Consider the following 25,396-nt stretch of genomic DNA (forward strand, 5'->3'; position numbering starts at 1 on the left):
ATGCGGCGCAACTGAGGGCGCACCGGGAGGTTTCTAGCCCAGCGACGCGGCCGCCCGCCCTCCCGCGGGGGCGAAACACCGGAGAAAACCCACTCGAGGTGGTTCTCCCGTGGGGGGAGCGGGCGTGGGGCCGCGGAGGCGCTGCGGGCCGTGGGGTGGGTTCCCCCCCCCCCGCCTCCCCCGGTGGGTGTGGAGCGGCGCGGCGTTTGCGCGGGCCGCCAGGGGGCGCTGCTCCCCCGGCCGTGAGGAGGGCGGCCGGTGACGGCGGGATGGTGGAGAAGGAGGAGGGCGGCCCCGGCGGCATCAGCGAGGAGGAGGCGGCACAGTATGACCGGCAGATCCGCTTGTGGGGGCTGGAGGCGCAGAAGCGGTCAGTGGGGCCGGGGGCCGGGGCGGGGGGACCGGAGGGTGGCCGTGTGGGGGGTCCTGGAGAGGCCCGGCGTGGGGTGGGTGGGCTTCTGGGGGGGTTCTGCGGCCTGTGAGGGACCCTGAAGGGGCTTGTTGGGGGTCTACAGGGCATTGGAGGGGCTTATAGGAGCCCTGTCGTCTGTGAGGGACCCTGGAGGGGCTAGTGGGGGGCCTATAGGGACTTGGAGGGGCTTCTGGGGGCCCCACATCCTGTGAAGGACCCTGAATGAGCTTTTGGGGGCCTTCGAGGGGCCTGGAAGGGCTTGTGGGGGCCCCACAGCCTGTGAGGGACCCTGTAAGAGCTTGTTGGGGGGCCTATAGGGCCTTGGAGGGGCCTTGGAATGTGCAGAGGGGCTTCTGGGGGGCTCTAGAGGGGTTTATGGGGGGCTCCACATCCTGTGAGGGACCCTGTAGGAGCTTGTTGCAGGGCCTGGAGGGCCTTGGAGGGGCCTTGGAATGTGCAGAGGGGCTTTTGGGGGGCCCTAGAGGGACCTGGAGGGGTTTATGGGGGGTCCAACTGCCTGTGAGGGAGCCTGTAGGGCCTTGGAGGGGCCCTGGAATGTGCAGAGGGGCTTCTGGGGGACCATGGAGGGATTTCTGTGGGGCCCTACAGCCTGTGAGGGACCCTGGAGGAGCTTATTGGGGGTCTATAGGGACTTGGAGGGGCTTGTGGGGGCCCCACAGCCTATGAGGGACCCTGTAGGAGCTTGTGGGAGGCCCTATAGAGGCTTGGAGGGGCCCTGCAATGTAAGGAGAGCCTTAGAGGGACCTTGAATGAGCTTGTGGGGGGCCTATAGGGCTTTGCAGGGACTTTTGGGGGGTCCTGTGGCCTGTGAGGGACCCTGGAGGAGCTTATTGGGGGTCTATAGGGACTTGGAGGGGCTTGTGGGGGCCCCACAGCCTGTGAGGGACACTGTAGGAGCATCAAGGAGGCCCTATAGAGCTTTGGAGTGGCCCTGCAATGTAAGGAGAGCCTTAGAGGGACATTACAGGAGCTTGTGGGGGGCCTATAGGTTCTTGGAGGGGCCTTGGAATGTGCAGAGGGGCTTTTGGGGAGCCTGGAGGGCCTTGGAGGGGCCCTGGAATGTGCAGAGGGGCTTCTGGGGGACCATGGAGGGATTTCTGTGGGGCCCTACAGCCTGTGAGGGACCCTGGAGGAGCTTATTGGGGGTCTATAGGGACTTGGAAAGGGCTTGTGGGGAGACTTGGAGGGGTTTGTTGGGGACCCTAAAGGGGCTGGGGTGGGGTTTCTCAGGGTCCTGTGGCCTGTGAGGGACCCTGTAGGAGCTTGTGGGGGGCCTGGGGGGGCCCTGAAATATGAGGGTGTCCTTGGAGGAGCTTGTGGGGGGTCCCTGTAGGGGTCTGGAGGGGCCCTGCAGTGTGAAACAGGCCTTGGAGTGGCTTATGAGGGCCTTTTAGGAGCTTCTGGGGGGCCCTATAGATGCTTATAGAGGCCCCGCAGCCTGGGAGGGACCCTGTAGGAGCTTCAGGGGGGCCTATAGGGGCTTGGAGAGGCCCAGCAATGTAAGGAGGGCCTTATAGGGACCTTATAGAGCTTGTGAGGTCCTTGGAGGGGCCCTTGCAATGTGAGGACGGTCTTACAGGGCTGTATAGGAGCTTGTGACAGGCCCTGTAGGGGTCTGGGGGAGCTCTGCTATGGGAAGGGAGCTTGTGGGGGTGCCTATAGAGGCCGGGAGGGGCTTGTGGTGGTCCTGGAGTGGCCCAGCAATGTGAGGCGTCCCTATAGAACTTGGAGGGGGGTTGCAGGGGCTTATGGGGACCCTGCAGTGTGTGTGGGAGCCTATAGGTGCCTGGGCGGGGGCCCTGCAGTGTGAGGGGGTCTTTGGAGGAGTTTGCAGGGGCCCTATAGGGGCCTGGAGGGGAGCTTAAGCCTCAGACGGGCTTGTGGGGGGCCCTATAGGAGCCTGTGGGGGCCTACGGGGACACTATGGCGTGCGGGAGGGGCTTCTGTGGCGAGCGTAGCCGCTGCGGGGGGGGCCTCAGGGGCTTCAGAGAGGGGTCGGTGGCAGGTACGGCAGCATAAAGTTATTTTTCGCAGCCCTTTTGTGCAGCCCGGGGGGATTTCTGCTCGTTTCTGAGCCTGTGGCTGTTCCCCGGGAAGCAGCGGCGGGGTTCGTTCGGGAGGGGGTGGAACAACCCCAAAACCACGAGGACGAACGTAACGATGTCGCTGGACGCAGCTAAAAACGAGCGCGAAAACAGGCCCGAAAAATGAGGCGGGGGGTAAAAAACCAACCGTGTTATTTGGAAGATGTCACAGTTTTGCACTGGCATCAACATACCCCAAAGGTGGTGTTTTTATCTGCGTCCCGATGCAGCTTAAGGAGAAGCTCCAGCCCCTTTTTTGGGGGGATATTGGGAGCCCCGAAGCCTCCGCTGTGGCAAACCCACGCCCCCCCGCCGCAAAGCAGTGTGCGATCTTGGTGTTATTCCCTCTTCCGAAGCTGCAAACCCTCTTTTTTTCTTTTTTTACCCATTCCCGTCAGCCTGCGTGTTTCTTTTTGCTCCCGCATCGCGTTAAACCCGCTTAGTCCCAGGCAGGGGTGCCGAGGAGCGCGGCTTTCCTGCCCGCCGTGCTTCCCCTCCGCCCCCAGCCGTGAACGCCCACCGAGTCTTTCCTTGCCGCAGGTTACGAGCTTCCCGGGTGCTGCTGGTGGGGATGAAGGGTCTCGGAGCAGAAGTGGCGAAGAACCTCATCCTGGCGGGGGTGAAAGGTTTGACCATGCTGGACCATCAGCAGGTGAGGAGCTTGTAGTCCTGGTTAGCGAAGCTCCCAGAGACCTTCCCCACGCAAGGCTCTCCCTTGCTGCTTTTTGGGTTAAATATTCCCTTTGGGGTGGAATGATTCCATTCTGGGGCACGTAGAGTTTGCCTTTCTGGCTGTTTCCGTGGCAGATGAATGCCAGGCTGCGTCCCTCGGCCCGCTGTCGAGCTGGGGGCCGAACCGCAGCCTCCCCGACCCTTTCTGGGTGTCCTCGGGTGCTGCGCCCCGCTCCGAGCAGCCAGCTTGTATCTGGCGGCGCGCGGCTTCGGCGTTAGCCGCCCTCCCCCGTCCGGCCGACCCCTCCCCGCGCTTCATCTGGGGCCGGCGGGCGCGCGCGAAGCCGACGCGGGGCTCAGAACTCCCGCCGCGAGTCCCGTGGACTCGGGAACCCTCCGAACAGACGCCGCGGCGGGGTTTTATTTCCCCCCCTCCGGAGCTCGGCGCCCCGCGGCGAACGCGTTTCTCGGGCGAACGCGGCCTCTAGGTCGCGGCGCGGCGTCTCCTCGGGCGCAAGAGGGAGCCGCGAGCTCGGGAGCGGGGAGAAGCGAGCCGCAAAGCTGCGGGGGGACTGAACAACAGCGCAAAACCACCACAGATCTATTATTTTTTTCCCTTTGGTTGTCTGGGAATGAGTTTTCCTGTGGCGACAGCGGCACCGCTTAGTGTTCCCCGCTGTAATTCTCCCCGGGGGCGGGGGGGAGGTGTCTTTTCCCACCCGTCCCGCGTCTCCCCGGCCTCGTTTTTGCCCCGTTTCAGGTTTCCCAAGAGGACACGCGCGCTCAGTTCCTCATCCCCGCGGGTTCCTTGGGTCGCAACAGAGCCGAAGCCTCGCTGGAGCGGGCGCAGAACCTCAATCCCATGGTGGACGTAAAAGCCGACCCCGAGAGCGCGGAGAGCAAACCCGAGGAGTTCTTCACCCAGTTCGACGCAGTACGTGCGGCGGCGAGAGAAAAAGCCGGAGAAGGGGCTCGCTGACTTAATTAAGTCTCCTCGCTAATGACTCTCTTATTGTGATCGCCTCGGCGCCGAGAGCGTCGCTCCCTGCGGGGTTTTCGCGCTGCGCTCGCGGGCCGAGCGGCGCCCGTTCCCCCGGCCTCCCCCGCCAGGCCGCCTTTCCGGGCGCCGTCGCCGTCGAGGCGAGCGTTAAGCGCGGCTTATAGCACCGCGGCCCAGCTTTAGGAGCCCCGAGCTTTTAAAACGAGCCGGATTTAGCTTCGTCCCCGCAATTCCCATCGAAATTAGATGGAAGGGGGATGCCGTATCCCCGAACCTCGTTATCCTCAGAGCGAAGGCCGCCGGAATAACCCGTGTGATGGGAAGGGGGGGGCGGGCAAATCTACCTGGAACCTTCCCCGCTGCCCCGGGAAGGCGGGGAAGGTTTTACACCCCCCCCCAATAACCCCCGTGAGGAGGGAAACGGGGGGTGGGGGTTTAAAGGCTCGATTTGGGCTGAGGGGGACCCCTCTGTGCCCGCAGGTCTGCCTGACCTGCTGCTCCCGGGACGTTATGGTGAAGATCAACCAGATTTGCCACAAGAACAGCATCAAGTTCTTCACCGGCGACGTTTTCGGCTACCACGGTTATATGTTTGCCGATTTGGGGGAACACGAATTCGTGGAGTGAGTTTTGGGGGTGGGAGGGGAGGGCAGAACCGACCCCCCCCCAGCCCCCAGAGGGGTGGTGGTGTTTCGGCTGCCTTCACCCGCTCGGGGAAGGCGCCCGTTTTCGGCGCCCGGGTGATTTTTAAAGTCCTCAAAAGGTGTTTGGCGCCGAGCGAGGGTTGCGGTTTAACGCGAGCTCCGTTTGTTTATTTTTCCTCCTGTAGAGAAAAAACCAAAGTCGCTAAAGTCAGCCCGGGGGTGGAGGATGGGCCGGACACCAAAAAAGCCAAACTGGACTCAGCGGAGACCACCATGGTGAAAAAGGTGAGCGGAAAATAACCCTCCGAGACCCAAAACTCGTCTGGGTTTGGCCGGAGGGGCTCCCGCCGCCTTCCCCGTGGTGTTTGATCCCCCGGAGGCTCGCGGTGATCCACAGCCCCCCACCTCCCCCCAGAGCTCCCCCTGCTCCCGCCTCGCCGCTCGCTTTCCCTCCGCTGTTGGCCGTACTGGTCTGAAGCACTTTTATACTGGTTTTTATGGGGGAAGGGGAGTTGGGACAGCTTGAATCGAGGGGGAATCGGGCTTTTTGTGCGTCGGCGAGGCCATAAAAGCTGTTATTGGTGCTCCTGTCGACCGAGAGCTGAGCTGCCTTTAACACCCCGGGAGCTGGGAGGGTTTTCCGCGTCTTGGGGGGCAGAGGGTGAAACCTGCTCCGAAACAAGACCTTTTCACACCAAAATCCCTCCGGCCTGGGCATTGTTTTGGTCTCCCGGCTGGAAATTTAACGGAGGAGGAGTGGAAATCCCCTCGACTTGAGCGGGCTATGAGGAGAATGCGAGCTGAGCCAGCAGATTAACGCCCTTCTGTGCGTGTCCCCCCCTTCCCCCAGCGGGCGCAGCTTCCCTTCGGAAGGGTCTGGGAATCCTCCCCGGATGCCAATGGAAGCAGCTGTCGCCCTCCCGCGATTTGGGGAGGGGGCGGTGGCGGCGGGGGAACAGCGATTCCGCGCCACGGCCGGTTCGGATACGGCGAATTCCTCCGGCTCCGTTTCTGAGATGCCGGGAGCCGCGTGCCGAGCGAGGGCCGGGGCTTTGCCGAGCCCTTTCCCCCGGAGCTTCCCCACGCGGGGACTTTCAAACTCCCTCGTTTTAATACCTCCGAGGTTCGGGAACCGTTTTATTTCCGAAACCTCCCGAGTTTACTCGTTAAACCCTCATCCCAGCCTAAACCCTGATGCCGAAGGGCCGTTAACGATACCTTAAAATGGTTTTAATTAGGTTAGAGCGCGGTGCCCAGGCGCCCCCCGCCACGTCGGGTTACGCTTCGGCCACCGGGGCGATCCCGCTCCCCCCTCGTCTCCCTCCTGCATCGGGGTGGGGGGGAAAAAAGCTGATTATTGCTTATTTTTTGCGTGCTGAGCGAAACGGGGGGCGCTCGGCGGCGTCTGGGCCCCCTTCCCCGTGACGAAGAGGAGGAGGAAGCGGGTTTTTGCTTCCCGACCTCAGCTCATTTTAAAAAAAAAAAATAGGGACCCTCGAGACGGGGTTTGGGGCGGTGCTTTGGAGAGCGGGGGTGCAAAATAAGGGGGGGCGGGAGGGGCAAAAGACCCCCCCACACCCCAAAATAATCCCCCACCGCCTTCTCTCCCCTCGCAGCGGGTGGTTTTTTGCCAGCTGAAGGAAGCCCTGGCCGTCGACTGGAGCGGGGAGAGGGCGAAGGCGGCGCTGAAACGCACCGCTCCGGATTATTTCCTCCTCCAAGGTAAGCCGTCGGCTCCGGCCGCCGCACCGGGGCCGCGCTGCCCGCGACGGCGAGCGCGAGTCCCTTCCTCTGGCGAACAACGAGCTTCGGGTTCTTTTTCTTAGCTTTTAGGTGTTTTTTTTCCTTTGATTTGGGGGGGAGTTTTACCCCAACGAGGCGCTAAAACCACCCGAGCGACTGGAAACAGCCTTTGCCGTGAGCTTCCAGGCTCCGGTGGCGGCTCCTCCGGAAGCCGGGGAACGCCGCGTCGCCCCGGAGCGTTTCGGGACGAGCCGGGAGCGCCGCCCGCCCGCCCCGAGCTTTCCCAAACCCCCGTTACGGCGGCGGCTTGAACTCCTCAAAAAGAACCGCCGCGGAGCCGCGGCTCCGGAATCGCCGGCGGAGCCGCGCCGCAAAATCTCCCGGCGGCTCCGCGGCGGGTCGGCGACTTCCCTCCCTCCCTCCCAGTGCTGTTGAAGTTTCGGACGGACAACGGCCGCGATCCTTCGCCCCAAAACTACGCCGAAGACTCGAAGCTGCTGCTCCAGATGCGTCACGACGTGCTGGAGGCGCTGGGGGTCGGCGCCGGCCTCTTGCCGGAGGAATTCATCAGGTGCCGTCACTCCCTCCTTTCCCGCCGGGGGCCGGCGAAGCTCCGACGCCCCGTTTTTCCCCGCGAATCTCACCGGGAGGAGGATGATGGCGGCGGCCCGGCCTCGCTTGTCCTCCCGCGGGGGGAATCACCGGGCTCCGCCGGAACCGCGGCTTCGGTGGCGGCCGGGAGGCACCGGGACCCCCCCAGGGACACCGGGACCCCCCTGGGGAGGGTCCCCGGGGACGGTCCCCGTTTCGTGGGGCCTTTACTTTTAGCGAAAGCTCCAGGGCAGGCGCGACCCCTGCCACATCCCCCCTGGTTGTTTGGGTTTTTTTTTGGGGGGGGAAACCTCAGTGTTTTAGCAAAACCGAGGTGGTTTGGTTGTTTTCTTGGGGGGCGGGGGGGTGGGGGAACGGCGGCATCGCCTGAGCTTTGCCGGTGACTTTCTCCTTCCCTCCTCCCAGCTACTGCTTCTCCGAAATGGCTCCCGTCTGCGCCGTGGTCGGAGGCGTCCTGGGCCAGGAGGTGGTCAAGGTAGCAGCTGGTTTAATTTTGGGGGGGCCCCTGGGTGTGGCGGTGCTTCCCCTCCCCCCCCCCTTTGCCCCCCAAAAACCTTCCTCACCCACTGGGACAGCCCAGCCCCCTATTTTAGAGCGAGGGACACCCCAAAATCCCTCCGCTCCCGGCAAATCTGCCTCCCCCCCCCACCAGCACCAGGGCTTTATTTTTCGGGGGGATGGGGTGAACCCCGATTTACCGGGACCCCGATTTTCCAGGCCCTGTCCCAGCGCGACCCCCCCCACAACAACTTCTTCTTCTTCGACGGCATCAAAGGCAACGGGATCGTGGAGTGCCTGGGCCCCAGCTGAGCCCCCCCCACCTCGGGGGGAGGCTGGTTTTGGGGTGCAGGGGGCGCCCCGCGGTTCTGTACGGGGCCAGGGGGCATTTTTGGGGGGGTTAAATAAAATCTTCTTTGTAAAAAATGGTTTATTTGGGGGGGGCTGGAGCCCAACCCCCGCTGGCTGTGATGGGGGGGGGGAAGGGCTGAGTTAACGCCGCCCGCCCCCCCAAACCCTACACCCCCAACCCCTGCACCCCCTGAAACCACATAGACCCCCAAACCCACTGGCCCCCCACAGACCCACAAACATGGCCCTTCCAAGCCCCACAGACACCCCCCCCAAACCCCACGGCCCCCCCCACAAACCTCATGGACCCCCAAACCTCCCCCACCCCTGCACCCCCCCAAAACCCCAGGGACCTGCAGCCCCCCTTCCCCCCCCCCCCCAAACCTTATGGACCCTCAATCCCCACCCCTGCACCCCCCCCCCCGACTTAATGGGCCCCACCCATTCAGCCCCCCAAATCACAAAGCCCCCCAGTCCCTTTAACCCCTCAAACCCCCATCCCTGCAGCCCCCCAAATCCCCCAGCCCCCAACCCCTATAGCCCCCCAAAACCCACAGCCCCCAGTCCCTTTAGCCCCGCAGCCCCCCAACCCCTATAGCCCCCCAAACCCCCATCCCCACAGGCCCCCAAACCCCACATCCCCCCACCCCCTACAGCCACCCCAAACCGTGCAGCCCCCCCCTGCCCCACAGCCCCCCCAAGCACCCGCACTCCCGTCTCCTTAAATTCATTTTATTGAAAAGAAACGTACAAAAAAAGTAACGGATCATGTACAGCCGCCGCCCCTCTGTACAGCCCCGCCCCTATATACACGCCCTCCCCTATATATAATGTACAGCCCCCCCAATAATGTACAGCCCCCCTATACACCCCCTCCCCTATATATAATGTACAGCCCCTCCCCCTATATACAGTGCCAACATACAGTATGTACAGAGCCCCCCGCTGGGGCGACAACCGCAGGAGCACCCTATGGGGAGGCTCGGGGTGCTGCCCCCTGCCACGTGTGTGTCCCCCCACCCCCCGTGGGTCCCCCCCAAACCCCCCCCCCCCCCCCCCAAATAAAACCCCAATAAATTAAATAAATAGAAATTGGGGGTGGGGGGTGGGGCTGGAATCACCCCCCTGCAGCACCAGGGAAGGGTGGGGGGGAGTGGGTGACACCCCAGCCCGGTCCGTGGGTGCGGGTGGGGGGTCGCGGGGGTGGGGGGGCGGGGGGGCTAGTTGGCTTCCCGCGCCGGCAAGGCAGCTGCCTGCAGGTTGTAGACGGCTCCCAGCAACTGCGAGACCAAGCGGTAGAGGTGACCCCAAAAAACGCCGCCGCCGCCGCCCCGCTGCTCCCGCTGCGGGCGAGGGGGTCTTAATTAGTTAATTCCGGGGGGGCTCCGCTCATTTTTGGGGGGGTAAGGGGTGGGTTTTAGGGGTGTCCCCCCCCCCAAACCGCCCTCGCGCCGCCGCTGGCTCCCTGCCTTCTAGACCCGCTGCTATTTATAGGCTGTGAGTCAGCGGCTGGCTCGCACGCGCGCCTGCAAACAAGCCGGCGGCTCCTTTATTTGGGGGGGGGGAGGCTGCCCTGCCAATTTGGGGTTGCCCCCACCCCAAAATAACAGCCCCGCCCCCCCCCTTCCCCTGCAGCGAGCAGAAAGCAGGAGCGGGTATCGGTGCGAATTGGGGGGGGGATATGTGGGATTTTGGGGCGCCCCCTCCTTCCAAAAGTGGCCCTAGGGGAGCCCCCCAAACCAATTTGGGGATCCCCCCTAAATTTGGGGGTGCCCCCACCCCAAAATAACAGCCCCCACCCCCAAAATAACAGGGCCCCCCCCGCTTCTCTGTAGTCAGCAAAAAGCAGGGGTGGATAATGGTGGGAACTGGGGGGGGATATGTGGGGTTTTGGGGTGCCCCCTCCCTCCAAAAGTGGCCCTAGGGGAGCGCCCCAAACCAATTTGGGGATCCCCCCTAAATTTGGAGGTGCCCCACCCCCAAAATAACAGCCCCCACCCCCAAAATAGCAGGTGTCCCCCCCCCAGTAGTGAGCAAAAAGCAGGGGTGGATAATGGTGGGAATTGGGGGGGATATGTGGGATTTTGGGGTGCCCCCCTTGCTAAACTGACCCAAGGTGAGCCCCCCTCCCAATCTGGGGACCCCCCCTAAATTTGGAGGTGCCCCACCCCAAAATAATATCACCCCCACCCCCAAACAACAGCCCCCCCTTCCCTGTAGCGAGCAAAGAGGGGGGATAACGGTGGGAATTGGGGGGGTGGGGGATTTTGGGGTGCCCCCTCCTCCCAATTTGGGGATCCCCTAAATTTGGGGGTGCCCCACCCCAAAATAACCCCCCATCCCCCCCCACCCCAAAATAACCCCCCCATCCCCACAGGGAGCAAAAAGGGGGGGGAACATGGGGAAGGAGGGGGGTCCTAACAGTGGGGAGGGGATGTGGGATTTTGGGGTGCCCCTGGGGGAGCCCCCCCCAAATTTGGGGGTGCCCCCCCCAATAACAGCCACCATCCCCACAGGGAACAAACCCCACTGGATGGGGGCGGGAATCCCACGGGGAGCGGGTGGGAGACGCGGGATTTTGGGGTGCCCCCCCAAGCACGCCTTGGGGAGCCCCCTCCCCTAATTTTGGGGTGTCCGTCCCCCCCCCCCAAATCTCACCTGCTGCTCGTAGGTGCGCTGGAAGGCGTCGCCCAGGCGGCGCAGGCGGGCGCCCAGCTCCCGCTCGGGGCCGGGGGCTTCCCCGGGGAGGTGCCCGTTGGGGACAGCCCCCCCCGGGCTCCCCCCAATTTGGGGGGGGCCCCTCGTGTTCCCCGTCCTCCGTGGGCTGAAACTCGCCTGGATTGGGGGGGGGGGGGGAGGGGTGGATTAACCTCCCCCCCCTCCCCCCAGCAGCAAGCATGGGAGGTGGGGGTGGGGGCGCCGACAAGAGGAAAGCCCCCCCCCAACAGCCCCCCCCCCACGCGGCCCCCCAAAAACGTGTGGGAGTGGGGGGGCGGGGGGGGGCATGCCCTGACTTGCCTGCCAAACCAGGAGGGGGCAGCAAACCGGCTCCGTGGGGTTTGGGGGGGGGGGGTTTCACGTAAGCCCCTCGCCCCCCGGGTGTCAGACCCCCCCCCGGGTGTGGGACACCCCCCCCCCACGCGTGGGACACCCACCCCCCCCGCGGGACTCACCGTGGGTGGCGGCGGGGGGTCCCCCGCAGCGATAGAAGGCGAAGGTTTGGGGTGCGGGGGGGGGGGCGAGCCCCGGGACAGGCGCAGCTCAGGCGGGGGTGGCGGCGGGGGGGGGCGGGGAGGGGAGTGGGCGGGGCCAGCGCCCCCCCCCGCCGCCCCCCCACGCGGGGAGGACCCACGAGTGGGGGGGCTGGGGGCTCGGCGAGGCTCCCTTCCCGCAGCGGTCTGGCCATCGCACCCGGGGGGCTCTGGGGGGGGGGGGGGGGGGGGGAGAGATGTGACACACGGACACGGATGGACACACAACAACGACACGGACACGCGGGGGGGGGGGTCCCGCGATTCGTGGGACCCCCCCCCCACCTCCCGCCACGCAGCTGCGTCCCGCGCCCGCCAGGGGGCGCCCCCGCGAGCGGGCGGTGTTTGTAAACAAACCGGGCAGCGACCCGAGACGGCGGCGACCCCGACACGCCGCCCACCCCCACGGGCGCGCGCGTGGGGCCACCCCCCACCCCACCCCCCCCGCCTCCTCCGGCCCACGGAGGGCACCCCACGGGGGGGGGAGTGGGAGGGGTGGCGTGGTGGGGGTCTGCCCGGTCGCGTTGGCACCCCCCCCACCTTTTCCCCACGCCCCGTTTCCCACGGGGGACCACCCACGCGACCACCCACACCCCCCCCCCGCACCCACGGAGGGCACCCCACGGCGTGCAGACCCACCCCCCCCCCCCTCCGCCGGCACTCCCCACCGCGGGCACCCCATGGCCACCCCCCCCCCCCCCCACTGGACACCCCCCCCACTTCTCCCACGGGTGACCCCCGCTACTCCCACGCGTGACACCCCCCCCCACTCCCACGCCGCGCCGTCCTCATGCCCCCCCCCAATCCGTGCGCCCCCGCGGGGGGAGAGGGGGGGTCCGCGCCCCCCACACCCCCCCGCCGTGCCCCCCCCCGCCCTGTTCCCGCGTGGGACCCCCCCCCTTCCCCCCCTTCCCCCCCCCACTCACTGCAGCTGCATGAACCGCGCGGGACGATCGGCACCGGCACCGGCTCGCTCTGGCAGCGCGCGCCGCGCTGCCCGCTCTGGGCACGGCCCCGCCCCCTCCCCGTGACGTCACCGCCCCGCCCACCCCCCCACCCCCCCCCGCCCCACCCAGGACAAGTTCGGGCTTGTGCGGCGGCGCCCGGGGATCCCCCACGGGGGGGGGGGGGGGGGGGGCCGCTCCCCCTCCCCTCGACCCCTCCCCCCAACCTCCCCCTCCCCCCACCCGCGCGGGGGTCCCGCTCGGGTTTGGGGGGGGGGTGTCACCCGGACCCCCGCGTGACGCCGCGTGGGGTGCCAGCACCCCCATCCCCGCCGCACGTGGGTGGCACCCCCACCCTCCGTAACCTCCCCCCCCCCCCGCGCCCCCGCCCAGCGTGTCCCCTCCCCCCCCCCGGCCGCAGCCATTCAGCCGCCGCCGCCGCCCCGGTAACAGCGGGAAGGGGCCAACCAGGGGCCGCCCCCTCCCCCCCGCCCGCACCGGGACCCCCCCCGGGACCCCCCGCCACGACCCCGTGACCCCTGACCTCTGCCCCCGCCCCCCCTTGCCCCGCCGGTCACCCCCGGCCCCGCCTCCCTCCCCCCTCCCTTCCCCACCCCACTCCGCCCGCGCGCCGCCGCCGCCGCGCTCCCATTGGTCGGCGCCGCCGCCGCCGCAGCCAATCGGAGCGCGCGGCGGTGCTGTATCCAGCGGAGCGCGCGAGCGTGCGGGAACCGGCGGGGCCGGGGGTGGCGGCGGGGGGGGCGGGGGGGGTTATGGGGTGACCCCTATAGGGGCCGGTCATAGGGGAGGGCTATAGGTGAGCCTATAGGGGCTGTCTGTGGGGGAGGGCTACAGGTGAGCCTATAGGGGCTATCTATGGGGGAGAGCTATAGGGACTGTCTACAGGGGGAGGGTTATAGGGACCATCTATAGGAGGAGAGCTATAGGGTGACGCCTATAGGGACCGGCCACGGGGACCAGCTGTGGGTACTGGCTATAGGTGATGGTTATAGGGACAGGCCGTAGGGACCAGCTATGGGTCACGGCTATAGGTGACAGACATGGGTGGTGACAGCTATGGGTACCGGCTGTGGGTGACTGCTGTAAGTACCGCCTATAGGTACCGCCCGTGGGTACCAGCTGTGGGTGATGGACATGGGTGACTGCTGTGGGTACCAGCTATAGGTGATGGCTCTGGGTGCTGGCCATGGGTGCCGGCTATAGGTACTGGCTCTAAGTGTTGCCTATAGGCCGTGACTGTGGGTGCTAGCTATGGGTACTTCTATGAGTGCTGGCTATAGGTACAGCTATAGGTACTGCCCGTACGTGCCAGCTGTGGGTACTGGCCATAGGCACAGCTATAGGTACCAGCCATAGGTGCCACCTATGGCTGCCAGCTATAGGTACAGCTATAGGTACTGGTTATGGGTACGTATATAGGTGCCAGCTATAGGTATGGCTGTGAGTGCCAGGTAGGGATACTGGCCATAGGTACCAGCTATAGCTATGACTGTGGCTGCATCTATAGGTACCAGCTATAGGTGCCAGCCATGAATATGGCTATGGGTACACCTATAGGCACTGGCCATAGGTACGGCTATGGGTACCAGCCATAGGTATGCGCTATAGGTGCTGGCCATAGCTACTAGCCATGGCTACACCTATAGGTACCAACACAGGTAACGGCTGTAGGCACACCCAGAGGTACCGCTATGGCCACTTCCATAAGGACAGCTGCAGACACCCCTATAGGTACAGCTATAGGTACCGCTGTGGCTACGGGCTCATCCATAGGCGTGGCTATAGGTACCACTGTGGGTTTGCCCTAGACCTACGTCTATGGGTCAGTGACTACGGGTTTCGTACGTGCTTTGGTACCGCTATAGGAACGTCTATAGGTACCGCTATAGGTGCCTCCACGGGTCCGTCCATAGGTACCGCTATAGGCGCTGCTGTAGGTGCGTCCCTGGGCCCGGCTGCCGCTCCGGCCCGCTATAGGCCCGGCTATAGGCCCGGCTTTAGGCCGTCCCCCCCCAGGCCCCGCCCCCGGCGCCGCGCGCCCGCCCCGGCCCAGCCAATCGCCGCGCGCCGCCGCGGCCAGAGCCGCAGCTGCCATGGAGACAGCCGGGGGGCGGAGCCGGGGGGGCGGGACAAGCACGCCCACGCCACGCCTCCAGCCCCGCCCACCGCGGGAGGGAGGGGGGTGGGGGAGCGCGGCGAGCCACGCCCACCGCGGGGGATGGGGGGAGAGCGGCGCTGGCGGGGACGCGGCGGGACAGAGGGACGCGGGAGGACAGAGGGACACGGGGGGACGTGGGGACACGGACACGGGGGGACGTGGGGACACCGACACTGGGGGGACAGAGGGACACGGGGGGGCGTGGGGACACGGGGACACCGGCACTCGGGGACAGAGGGACACGGGGGGACACGAGGGCCCCGGCCAGGGGGCAGCCCCCGAGGCCGAGCGGGAGGAAGGACAGACGCCAGGGCGGGGACAGAGGGACACACACCCGCGTAACCAACCCCCGCACCCCGCGGTGGGCCCCACCCTCCCGCCACCATCGCCCTTTTAAATCCCTGTGGCCCCGCCCCGTCCGGGAGCGGAAGCGGAAGCCGCTCCGAGGGGCGGGGTCAGCCGGTTACCGGGCGCTCCGTGTGCGGCCTGGTCCCGCCGCCGCCGCCGCCATGGTGAGGCCCGGCCCGGGGGGCTCCGCTCCGGGGGGGCTGCGGGGGCTCCGGGAGCTAAGCCGGGCCTGGGGGGGGGGCTCCGGGCTAAGCCGGGCTTAGTAGGGGGGTCTGGGGGCTAAGGCGGCCCTGTTGGGGCGGCTCGCGTGGGGCAAGCCTGGCTTGGGGATGCTCTGGGATAAGCCGGGTTTAGGGGAGGGCCCTGCGGCGGGGCTAAGCCGGGCTTGGGGGAGCTCCGGCTAAACCGGGCTTGAGGGGCGGGAGTGGGGCTAAGTCGGATTTGGTGGGGGCTCTGCGCGGGGTAAGCTGGGCTTGGGGGCCCCGAGCTGAGCCGGGTTTTGGCGCGGGGCTTCCGCGCGTGCGGGGCAAAAGCTGGGCTTTAGGAAAGGGGACCTTGTGCGGGGGGGAAAAGCTGGGATATGGGGGGGGCGTCCGTGCGCGGGGGCTAAACCGGGCTTTGGGAGGCCTTGTGTGCGGGTGGGCTGAGCCGGCTTTTTGTGGGGGGGAGTGGGTGTCTGCGCACAGGGGCTAAGCTGGGCTCGGGGGGGGTCTCTGCGTGGGGGCGAAAACTGGGCTTGGGGCGGGGTGTGGGGTGTTAAGCCGGGCTTGGGGCTGCAGAGAGCCGGTCCTAACTGTGAGGCCTCTCCTTCGCCCTCGCAGTCGGCCGCGCTGGACCTGCGATCGAAGGAGGAGAAGGACGCGGAGCTGACAAGCGCATCGAGGCGCTGCGCAAGAAGAACGAGGCCCTCATCAAACGATATCAGGTGCCGGGGGCCCCCCCAAAAACCACCCCAGGGGCCCCCCCAAAACCACTCCTGGGGAGGGGGGGCCCCAAAACGGGCTGAGCCCCCACACACACAGGGAAGGCGCTTAACACCCATTAATCCCCCGCCTGCAGCGGCTTAACGCCGGGCAGGGGGGTTTAACCTAATGCGGGGTCGCAGGAGGGCGGGTTGGGGGGGCTGATTTGGGGGGGGGGTTTAGTCCCGGCTCAGGCCCCCTCTCCCGGCGGCAGGAGATCGAGGAGGATCGCAAGAAAGCGGAGCAGGAGGGGGTGGCGGTGACGGCCCTGCGCCGAGCGCGGCCCCCCGACGATGAGGGTCCCTCCGTCGCTGCCCAGGTCGTGCCCCCCCCGGGGTGAGTCGGGGGGGGATTTTGGGGTTCGGGGGGGACCCCCCGATGGGGGTGAGTCTCGCTGAGCCCCCCACCCCTTCCCTTGTTTCCTCCCCTCTAGGAGAGACGCGCGAAGGACAAAAAGCCGTCGGGCCCCCCTAAAGCCGGGCGCGGCTCGGGGCGGGGGGGCCCGCGTCCGTCTGTCCGTCCCGCGCGGGGGAGCGACCCCCGGCACCGCTGTGGGAGGCGGGGGCCGATGGGGCGACCCCGGGGGATCGCGGGGGCCGCAGCCGGCGCTCGAGGGGGCGGGGGGCGGCGGCGGCGGGGGGCGACGGCGGCCCCGATAGGAAGTCCAAGGTGGGGGGTTTGGGGGGGTCTCCGGGGAGGGGGGGGGGGTTGGGGGGGGCCGCGGTGGGTGGGGTTTGGGGGTCCCCCGGAGGTGGGGTTGGGTGGGGGCCGTGGGGAAGGGGTTTTGGGGGGTCCCTGGGGGGGTAGTTTGGGGCGGCCCCAGGGAGGGGATTTGGCGGTTCTCGGGGGAGGGGGTTTGGGGGGGTGTTTTGGGGGTCCCGCAGGTTTGGGGGGGGTTTGGGGGGCCACGGTCAGGGGTTTTGGGGCCCCCATGGGTTTTCGGGGGGGGGGCTCCATGTGCGATTTCGGGGCCTTGGTGGGTTTTTCGGGGGTCCCCGGGGTGGGGATGTGTTGGGGGGGCGCATGTGGGGTGTGTTTGGGGGGCCCCGGTGGGTGTGGGGGGGGTAGGGGCCCTTTCGGGGTGCTGCCGCCCCCCCAGGCAGCCTCTCCCCCCCCCCAGGAGTGGGAAGAGCGACGGCGGCAAAACATCGAGAGATGAACGAGGAGATGGCGAAAATCGCGGCCTACGAGCGGAGCCGGCGGGTGCGGGGGGGGCTGGGGGGCGGGGGGGGCACCGGGGGGGCGGGGGGGGGGGCAGCGGGGGGGCACGGCCGCACAGCCCCTGGAGTGACCCCCGTTTTCCGGCCCCCCCCCCCGTTTCCGGCCCCCCCCCCCCCGTTTTCCGGCCCCCCCCCCCGTTTTTCCGGCCCCCCCCCCCGTTTTCCGGCCCCCCCCCCCGTTTTCCGGCCCCCCCCCGTTTTCCGGCCCCCCCCCGTTTTCCGGCCCCCGCCCCCCCCGTTTTTCCGGCCCCCGCCCCCCCGTTTTCCGCCCCCCCCCCCGTTTTCCGGCCCCCCCCCCCGTTTTCCGGCCCCCCCCCCCGTTTTCCGGCCCCCCCCCCCGTTTTTCCGGCCCCCCCCCCCGTTTTCCGGCCCCCCCCCCCGTTTTCCGGCCCCCCCCCCCGTTTTCCGGCCCCCCCCCCCGTTTTCCGGCCCCCCCCCCGTTTTCCTGCCCCCCCGTTTTCCTGCCCCCCCATTCCCCCCCCCTCATTCCCCCCCCCCTCATTCCCCCCCCCTCCATTCCCCCCCCCAGGACGGGCTCCCGGACCCCAACCCCGTCCGCAGCTTCCTGGACGACCCCCGCCGCAGCGGCCCCCCGCCCCCGGGGGGCACCGACCGCCGGGAGGGCAGCCGCCGCCACGCCCGCAACTGGGGGGGCGCCGACTTCCGCCAGGTGACGGCGGGGCTGGAGCGCGACAAGACCCCGGTGGGTGCCCCCCCACACCCCCCACACCCCCCACCCCCCACCCCCACCCATAAAACCCTCCTTTGGCGGGGGGGGGCCCGCTTTGAGCCGCCGCTGGCCGCAGGGCCGCCCCCGCCCCCCGCCGCGGCGCCCCTCGACATGACGCTGGCCATGACGGGCCGGGAACGGCCGAATACGCCCGCTGGAAGGAGGAGCGGGAGCGCATCGACCGCGAGCGCCTGGCGCGGCACCGCGAGCCCACCGGCCGCTGGCGGCGGGAGTGGGACGCCGACAAGGCCGACGGCGGGTAGGGCGGGGGCGCCCGGGGGGCCCGGACGCCTTCAGGCCTGGCTTTGGGGGGTGGGAGGGCTTCACAGGGCAGCGCAGCGCTTATGGGGAGAAGGGGGAGGATGGGGAGACCTTGGGGGTCCCCAACAGCTTTAGGCCTGGCTTTGGGCTGGGAGGGGTTCACAGGGGCAGCACAGCGCTTATGGGGAGAAGGGGAGGATGGGAGACTTGGGGGTCCCCAACAGCTTTAGGCTTGGCTTTGGGGGTGGGAGGGGTTCACAGGACAGTGCAGTGCTTATGGGGAGAAGGGGGAGGATGGGGAGACCTTGGGGGTCCCCAACAGCTTTAGGCCTGGCTTTGGGGCTGGGAGGGGTTCACGGGGGCAGCACAGCGCTTATGGGGAGAAGGGGGAGGACAGGGAGACCTTGGGGGTCCCCAACAGCTTTAGGCCTGGCTTTGGGGGGTGGGAGGGCTTCACAGGGCAGCGCAGCACTTATGGGGAGAAGGGGGAGGATGGAGAGACCTTGGGGGTCCCCAACAGCTTTAGGCCTGGCTTTGGGGGCTGGGAGGGGTTCATGGGGACAGCATAGCGCTTATGGGGAGAAGGGAGGATGGGGAGACCTTGGGGGTCCCCAACAGCTTTAGGCCTGGCTTTGGGGGCTGGGAGGGGTTCACGGGGGCAGCGCAGTGCTTATGGGGAGAAGGGGGAGGATGGGGAGACCTTGGGAGTCCCCAACAGCTTTAGGCCTGGCTTTGGCGGGGCAAGGTGGGGCTGGGAGGGGTTCACGGGGGCAGCACAGCACTTTTGGGGAGAAGGGGGAGGATGGGAGACCTTGGGGGTCCCCAACAGCTTTAGGCCCGGCTTTGGCGGGTGGGGGGGTTCCGGGGGCACCCCAGCGCACCAGCTGGGGCTCCTCAGCACCCCCCCACCCCCCCCCCCAGGTTTAGGGAGGGTTTGGCGCCTCCGGCGAGCGCCGGGCAGGAAAACGCCCCGTTTCCCCCCCAAACCTCCCTCTCCCGGGGACTTCGTCGCCCCACATCGCGCCCGGCGGAGGCGGCGAGGCCGGGGCGCCGCCACCCAGCCCTACAGGTGGGTGGGGGGCGGGGGGGGGCTGGCGGCTGAGCCCCGCTTTGCCCCGGGGGGGCGGTGGGGGGGGTCTCCGAGCCGGTGGGATAGTTTTCTCCTCCCCCCCCCCCCCCCAGCGCACACGACGACCGCTGGGAGCAGAAGGAGCCGCCGCGTGGGAGCCGCCAGGTAAAAACGCCCCCCCTGTGACCCCCCCCCGACCCACTTTGACCCCCCCGACCCCCCCTCTGACCCCGCCCGCACCCCCACAGGCGGAGGAAGCACCGAGCGGGCCCCCCCCGGGCCCCCCCAGTTCCCTGAGCCCCGAGGAGGACGACGATCAATGGAGGACGTCAGCGAGGAGGAGGAGGAGGAGGAGGAAGGCGGCGGGTCGGGGTCGTCGAGTGAGGCCGATGCTCCCCGTAGCGCGACCCCCGAAGACCCCGCAGCAGCCCCCGGGCGATGGGGGGGGGCTGAGCCCCCCCCCAGCCCCCTTCTCCCCCATGGAGGGTCCCCGGCCCGTCTCGGACTGGGGCGAGGAGATGGACGGAGCCTCCCCCCGCAGCAGCCTTGGGGGGGGGGACGGTCCCCCCGCGGCTCCCGAGAGGCTCCAGGTAACGGGGGGGGGGGGCCCCCGCCTAAATTAGGGTGTATTGGGGGGGGCTGAACCCCTGGGAATTGGGGGGGGGATGGGGGGCGGGGGGGGCGCGTCGCCGGCGCAGCAGGGCTTTGCTCGTCTCTTTCCCCGCCGCGCAGGGCTGAGCCCCGGGGAGCTGGTGGGACCCCCCGGGGGGGCGCCGAGCCCTGCGGGACCCCCCGGGGGGGGCGCCGAGCCCTGCGGGACCCCCCGGGGGGGCGCCGAGCCCGGTGGGACCCCCCGGGGGGGCGCCGAGCCCTGCGGGACCCCCCCGGGGGTCGCAGACCCCGGCGGAGCACGAGGAGGCGACGACGGCGGAGGACGAGCCGCGAGGTGACGAGGGGAACCCGGGGGGACCCGCCCGCGCCCCCTCCCCACCCCCAGGGGACCCCTCCACCCCCAGGGGACCCCTCCCCACTGGGAATCCCCCACACAGGGGGGGGGTTGCCCCCAATGTGTGGGTTTTCCCCCCCCCCCACAGGAGCCGCGGCGTCGCCCCCCCCCCCAGCCCGGCGCGGTGGAAATCACGGGCTTCGAGCGGGTGCGTTTCCGTAAGAGCTCGCCTTCGGCCGCCCGCTGACGGGGGGTGGGGGGCTGGGGGGGGGCTGGGGGGGTGGGGGGGGGGCCCGCCCCGACCCCCGGCCTTCTCTCTGTCCGTCTGTCCTTCCCGCTCGCCCCCTCCGACGCTCCGGTTTCTACCCACCGAAATAAAAACCCCCGATTAAAAACGGCCCCTCCTGGTGTCGCTCCCGGCACCGCTGGGTTTCGGGGTCCGGCTCCTTGCGCGGGGGGGGGGCGCCTGTCTGTCCGTCTGTCTGTCCGTCTGTCTGTCCGTCTGTCTGTCCGTCTGTCTGTCCTCGATTAAACTCTGCCCTCCCCCAGCCACCCCAGGGACCTGGTTTTCTCCCAGGAGCTTCGGGGGGGGTGGGGGGGCGGCCGGATTTTTGGGGCTCGGTAACGCTCTGGGCTCGTAGAATTGGGGGGGGGGTCGGGGCTGGGGGGAGGCACCGACCGCCGCTGCCTGGGGCCCCCGGCATCGCCCCACGCGGCCCCTCCCCCCAGGGGGGCGCAGGCAGGGACCCCCCGAACCCCCTCCCCCAAACCCCCCTGACCCTCCCCAACCCCCCCCAAACCCCCTCCCACAAACTCCCAAACCCCCTGAACCCCCCTCCTAAGCCCCCCAAGTCCCCCCAAATGCCCTCCCAAATCCCCTCCCACCCCCCGACTCCCCCCAAACCCCCCGACTCCCCCCAAACCCCCTCCCACAAACTCCCAAATCCCCTGAACCCCCCTCCCAAACCTCCCAACCCCCCCCAACTCCCCCCAAACCCCCTCCCAAAACCCCTCCCACCCCCAATCCCCCTTCCGCCAACCCCCACAAACCCCCCTCCCAACTCCCCCAAACCTCCCCCCCCCCCCCCCCCGCGCCGCCGGGGCCCCCCGCTGCCCTGACGCCCCCCCCTCTCCCCGGACAGGAGGGGCGCGCGCCCCGCTGCCCCCCAGCGCCCCCCCTCGCTCCCGCCGTGACCCCCCACCTTCCTCGAGACCGTGAGCCGGCGGGGGGAGCCCGGGGGGGGCACCCTGGGAACGGACCCCCCCACCCCCATCGGGGGGTTGGCCCTTGATGTGGGGGGGGTCCCCAAATCCCTGCCAGCCCCGTGTCTGCCCCGGATCGGGGGGGGGCTCCCCCCCCCGCTGCCAACCGAGGGGCTTTTGGGGGCTCCAGCCCTGCACCCCCACTTCCCTGGCAGCTGCCCCCCTCCTCCCCCTGCCCGGGGGCTTATTGGGGGGGGGGGGGGAAGGTGGGGGGGGTCCCCCCGCGTCCCCCCTGGAAAATAAACCTCCGAAATGTGTCTGCGCCTGCTGGTTGCTGGTGGGGGGTCCCCCCTTCTCTGCTGCTGCGGCCCCCCCCTGCTCACGGGGGGGGAGGGGGCCCCCCGTCCCCATGAAGGTGGGGGAGGGGTGGGGGTGGTCCTGGTGCTGGGTTTAGCCGGGGTTTTGGGGGCTGAGGCGAGGTTTGGCGGCTGAGCCGGGGTCTGGTGTGAGCTGGGGTTTGGGGGCTGAGCCGGGGATTTGGGGGCTGAGCCGGGGTCTGGTGTGAGCCGAACTTTTGGGGCTGAGCCAGGGTTTTGCGGGCTGTGCCGGATTTAGGGGGCTGAGCCGGGGTTTTGGGGCTGAGCCGGGGATTTGGGGGCTGAGCCGGGGTCTGGTGTGAGCTGGGGTTTGGGGGCTGAGCCGGGGTTTTGTGGGGCTGAGTTGAGGGTTTGGGGTCTGAGCCGAGGTTTGGGGGTTTGAGCCGGGGTCTTGTGGGGCTGAGCCGAGGTCTGGGGGCTGAGCCGAAGTTTTGGGGCCGAGCCGGGGTTTGAGCTTGAGCTGGGGTTTTGTGGGGCTGAGCCGGAGTTTGGGGGCTGAGCCGGGGTTTTGGGGGGCTGAGGCGAGGTTTGGGGCTGAGGCGAGGTTTGGCGGCTGAGCCGGGGTCTGGTGTGAGCTGGGGTTTGGGGGCTGAGCCGGGGATTTGGGGGCTGAGCCGGGGTCTGGTGTGAGCCGAACTTTTGGGGCTGAGCCAGGGTTTTGCGGGCTGTGCCGGGGATTGGGGGCTGAGCCGGATTTAGGGGGCTGAGCCGGGGTTTGGGGCTGAGCCGGGGATTTGGGGTCTGAGCTGGGGTCTGGTGTGAGCTGGGGTTTGGGGGCTGAGCCGGGGTTTTGTGGGGCTGAGTTGAGGGTTTGGGGTCTGAGCCGAGGTTTGGGGGTTTGAGCCGGGGTTTGTGGCTGAGCCGGGGTTTGAGGGCTGAGCCGGGGTCTGGGGGCTGAGCTGAGGTTTGGGGGCTGAGCCGAAGTTTTGGGGCCGAGCCGGGGTTTGAGCTTGAGCTGGGGTTTTAGGGGACTGAGCCGAGGTTTGGGGACTGAGCTGGGGTTTTGGGGGGCTGAGCCGGGGTTTTGGGGGGCTGAGGCGAGGTTTGGCGGCTGAGCCGGGGTCTGGTGTGAGCTGGGGTTTGGGGGCTGAGCCGGGGATTTGGGGGCTGAGCCGGGGTCTGGTGTGAGCCGAACTTTTGGGGCTGAGCCGGGGTTTTGCGGGCTGTGCCGGGGATTGCGGGCTGAGCCGGATTTAGGGGACTGAGCCGAGGTTTGGGGGCTGAGCCGGGGTTTGGGGGCTGAGCCGGGATTTAGGGGACTGAGCCGAGGTTTGGGGGCTGTGCCGGGGATTAGGGGCTGAGCTGAGGTTTGGGGTGTGAGCCGGGGTTTTGTGGGGCTGAGCCGGGGTTTTGTGGGGCTGAGCCGGGGTTTTGTGGGGCTGAGCCGGGGTTTGTGGCTGAGCCGGGGTCTGGGGGCTGAGCCGGGGTCTTGTGGGGCTGAGCCGGGGTCTTGTGGGGCTGAGCCGAGGTTTGGGGGGCTGAGCCGGGGTTTGGGGGGCTGAGCCTGGGTTTGGGGGGCTGAGCCTGGGTTTGGGGGGCTGAGCCTGGGTTTGGGGGCTGAGCCGGGGTTTGGGGGGCTGAGCCGAGGTTTTGGGGCTGAGCCGGGGTTTTGCGGGCTGTGCCGGGGATTGGGGCTGAGCCTGGGTTTTGGGGCTGAGCCGGGCGTTTGGGGCTGAGCCGGGCGTTTGGGGCTGAGCCGGGCGTTTGGGAGCTGAGCCGAGGTTTGGGGCTGAGCCGGGGTTTGGGGCTGAGCCTGGGTTTGGGGGTGCTGTGCCAGAGTTCGGGGGCTGAGCTGAGGTTAGGGGCTGAGCCGAGGTTTTGGGGCTGAGGCGAGGTTTTGGGGCTGAGGCGAGGTTTGGGGGCTGAGCCGGGGTTTTGGGACTGAGCCGGGGTTTTGGGGCTGAGCCGGGGTTTTGGGGCTGTGCCGGGGTTTTGGGGCTGAGCCGGGGTTTTGGGGCTGAGCCGAGGTTTGTGGCTGTGCCGGGGTTTTGGGGCTGAGCCGGGGTTTTGTGGCTGAGCCGAGGTTTGTGGCTGTGCCGGGGTTTTGGGGCTGTGCCGGGGTTTTGGGGCTGAGCCGGGATTTGGGGCTGAGGCGGGGTTTTGTGGCTGAGCCGGGGTTTTGTGGCTGAGCCGGGGTTTTGGGGGGCTGAGCCGGGGTTTTGTGGCTGAGCCGGGGTTTGGCGGCTGAGCCGGGGTCTGGTGTGAGCTGGGGTTTGGAGGCTGAGCCGGGGATTTGGGGGCTGAGCCGGGGTCTGGTGTGAGCCGAACTTTTGGGGCTGAGCCGGGGTTTTGCGGGCTGTGCTGGGGATTGGGGGCTGAGCCGGATTTAGGGGACTGAGCCGAGGTTTGCGGGCTGAGCCGGGGTTTGGGACTGAGCCGAGGTTTGGGGGCTGAGCCGGGGTTTGGGGGCTGAGCCGGGGATTTGGGGGCTGAGCCGGGGTCTGGTGTGAGCTGGGGTTTGGGGGCTGAGCCGGGGTTTTGTGGGGCTGAGTTGAGGGTTTGGGGTCTGAGCCGAGGTTTGGGGGTTTGAGCCGGGGTTTGTGACTGAGCCGGGGTCTTGTGGGGCTGAGCCGGGGTTTGAGGGCTGAGCCGGGGTCTGGGGGCTGAGCCTGGGTTTGGGGGGCTGAGCCGAAGTTTTGGGGCCGAGCCGGGGTTTGAGCTTGAGCTGGGGTTTTAGGGGACTGAGCCGAGGTTTGGGGACTGAGCTGGGGTTTTGGGGGGCTGAGCCGGGGTTTTGGGGGGCTGAGGCGAGGTTTGGGGCTGAGGCGAGGTTTGGGGGCTGAGCCGGGGTCTGGTGTGAGCTGGGGTTTGGGGGCTGAGCCGGGGATTTGGGGGCTGAGCCGGGGTCTGGTGTGAGCCGAACTTTTGGGGCTGAGCCGGGGTTTGGGGGCTGAGCCGGGGTTTGGGGCTGAGCCGGGGATTTGGGGTCTGAGCCAGGGTCTGGTGTGAGCTGGGGTTTGGGGGCTGAGCCGGGGTTTTGTGGGGCTGAGTTGAGGGTTTGGGGTCTGAGCCGAGGTTTGGGGGTTTGAGCCGGGGTTTGTGGCTGAGCCGGGGTCTGGGGACTGAGCCGGGGTCTTGTGGGGCTGAGCCGGGGTTTGAGGGCTGAGCCGGGGTCTGGGGGCTGAGCTGAGGTTTGGGGGCTGAGCCTGGGTTTGGGGGGCTGAGCTGAAGTTTTGGGGCCGAGCCGGGGTTTGAGCTTGAGCTGGGGTTTTGGGGGGCTGTGCCGGGGTTTTGCGGGCTGTGCCGGGGATTGGGGGCTGAGCCGGATTTAGGGGACTGAGCCGAGGTTTGGGGGCTGAGCCGGGGTTTTGCGGGCTGTGCCGGGGATTAGGGGCTGAGCTGAGGTTTGGGGTGTGAGCCGGGGTTTTCGGGGGTGAGCCGAGGTTTTGGGGCAGAGCCGGGGTTTTGTGGGGCTGAGCCGGGGTTTTGTGGGGCTGAGCCGGGGTTTTGTGGGGCTGAGCCGGGGTTTGTGGCTGAGCCGAGGTTTTGTGGCTGAGCCGGGGTCTGGGGACTGAGCCGGGGTCTTGTGGGGCTGAGCCGGGGTCTTGTGGGGCTGAGCCGGGGTCTGGGGGCTGAGCCGGGGTTTGGGGCTGAGCTGAGGTTTGGGGGGCTGAGCTGAGGTTTGGGGGCTGAGCCTGGGTTTGGGGGGCTGAGCCTGGGTTTGGGGGCTGAGCCGGGGTTTGGGGGCTGAGCCGGGGTTTGGGGGGCTGAGCCGAGGTTTTGGGGCTGAGCCGGGGTTTTGCGGGCTGTGCCGGGGTTTTGGGGCTGAGCCGGGGTTTGGGGGCTGTGCCGAGGTTTGGGGCTGAGCCGGGGTTTTGGGGCTGAGCCGGGGTTTGGGGGCTGAGCCGAGGTTTTGTGAGGCTGAGTCG

At 68.1% G+C, this 25,396-nt stretch overlaps 3 protein-coding genes across 4 annotated transcripts; 2 read left to right on the forward strand and 1 right to left on the reverse strand.

Annotated features, from left to right (window-relative positions):
* The first annotated feature begins 211 nt into the window (after window positions 1-211).
* SAE1 (SUMO1 activating enzyme subunit 1) lies at window positions 212-8,116 on the forward strand. Of its 2 annotated transcripts, XM_064439749.1 has the most exons (9): window positions 212-370; window positions 3,058-3,169; window positions 3,950-4,123; window positions 4,670-4,812; window positions 5,019-5,118; window positions 6,450-6,555; window positions 7,003-7,147; window positions 7,594-7,663; window positions 7,906-8,093. In XM_064439749.1, exons 1-9 carry the CDS (start codon window positions 270-272, stop codon window positions 7,996-7,998), a joined length of 1,044 nt encoding a protein of 347 aa, XP_064295819.1. In that variant the 5' UTR covers window positions 212-269; the 3' UTR covers window positions 7,999-8,093. The 2 variants fall into 2 exon arrangements, with proteins under 2 accessions (XP_064295819.1, XP_064295820.1); XM_064439750.1 differs by lacking the exons at window positions 7,003-7,147; window positions 7,594-7,663 and having other exon boundaries at window positions 7,906-8,116.
* Window positions 8,117-8,916: 800 nt separating this feature from the next.
* Window positions 8,917-13,607, reverse strand: LOC135310778 (actin nucleation-promoting factor WAS-like). Its single transcript, XM_064439740.1, has 5 exons — window positions 13,559-13,607; window positions 12,215-12,376; window positions 11,211-11,458; window positions 10,696-10,872; window positions 8,917-9,380 (listed from the first exon to the last, which is right to left on the reverse strand). The coding sequence occupies exons 1-5, from the start codon at window positions 13,605-13,607 to the stop codon at window positions 9,258-9,260; spliced, it is 759 nt and encodes a 252-aa protein (XP_064295810.1). The 3' UTR covers window positions 8,917-9,257.
* A 276-nt stretch (window positions 13,608-13,883) lies between these two features.
* Window positions 13,884-19,440, forward strand: LOC135310781 (coiled-coil domain-containing protein 9-like). The gene is given in 11 exon segments (XM_064439742.1): window positions 13,884-14,075; window positions 15,581-15,623; window positions 15,626-15,684; window positions 15,936-16,057; window positions 16,155-16,390; window positions 16,842-16,924; window positions 17,471-17,644; window positions 17,748-17,930; window positions 18,854-19,001; window positions 19,115-19,166; window positions 19,250-19,440. Coding segments are annotated over 5 exon segments (642 nt in total). The 3' UTR covers window positions 16,381-16,390; window positions 16,842-16,924; window positions 17,471-17,644; window positions 17,748-17,930; window positions 18,854-19,001; window positions 19,115-19,166; window positions 19,250-19,440.
* Window positions 19,441-25,396: the final 5,956 nt, after the last annotated feature.

Source organism: Phalacrocorax carbo (genome assembly GCF_963921805.1).
Source record: "Phalacrocorax carbo chromosome 31 unlocalized genomic scaffold, bPhaCar2.1 SUPER_31_unloc_2, whole genome shotgun sequence".
Classification (NCBI taxonomy): Eukaryota; Metazoa; Chordata; class Aves; order Suliformes; family Phalacrocoracidae; genus Phalacrocorax; species Phalacrocorax carbo.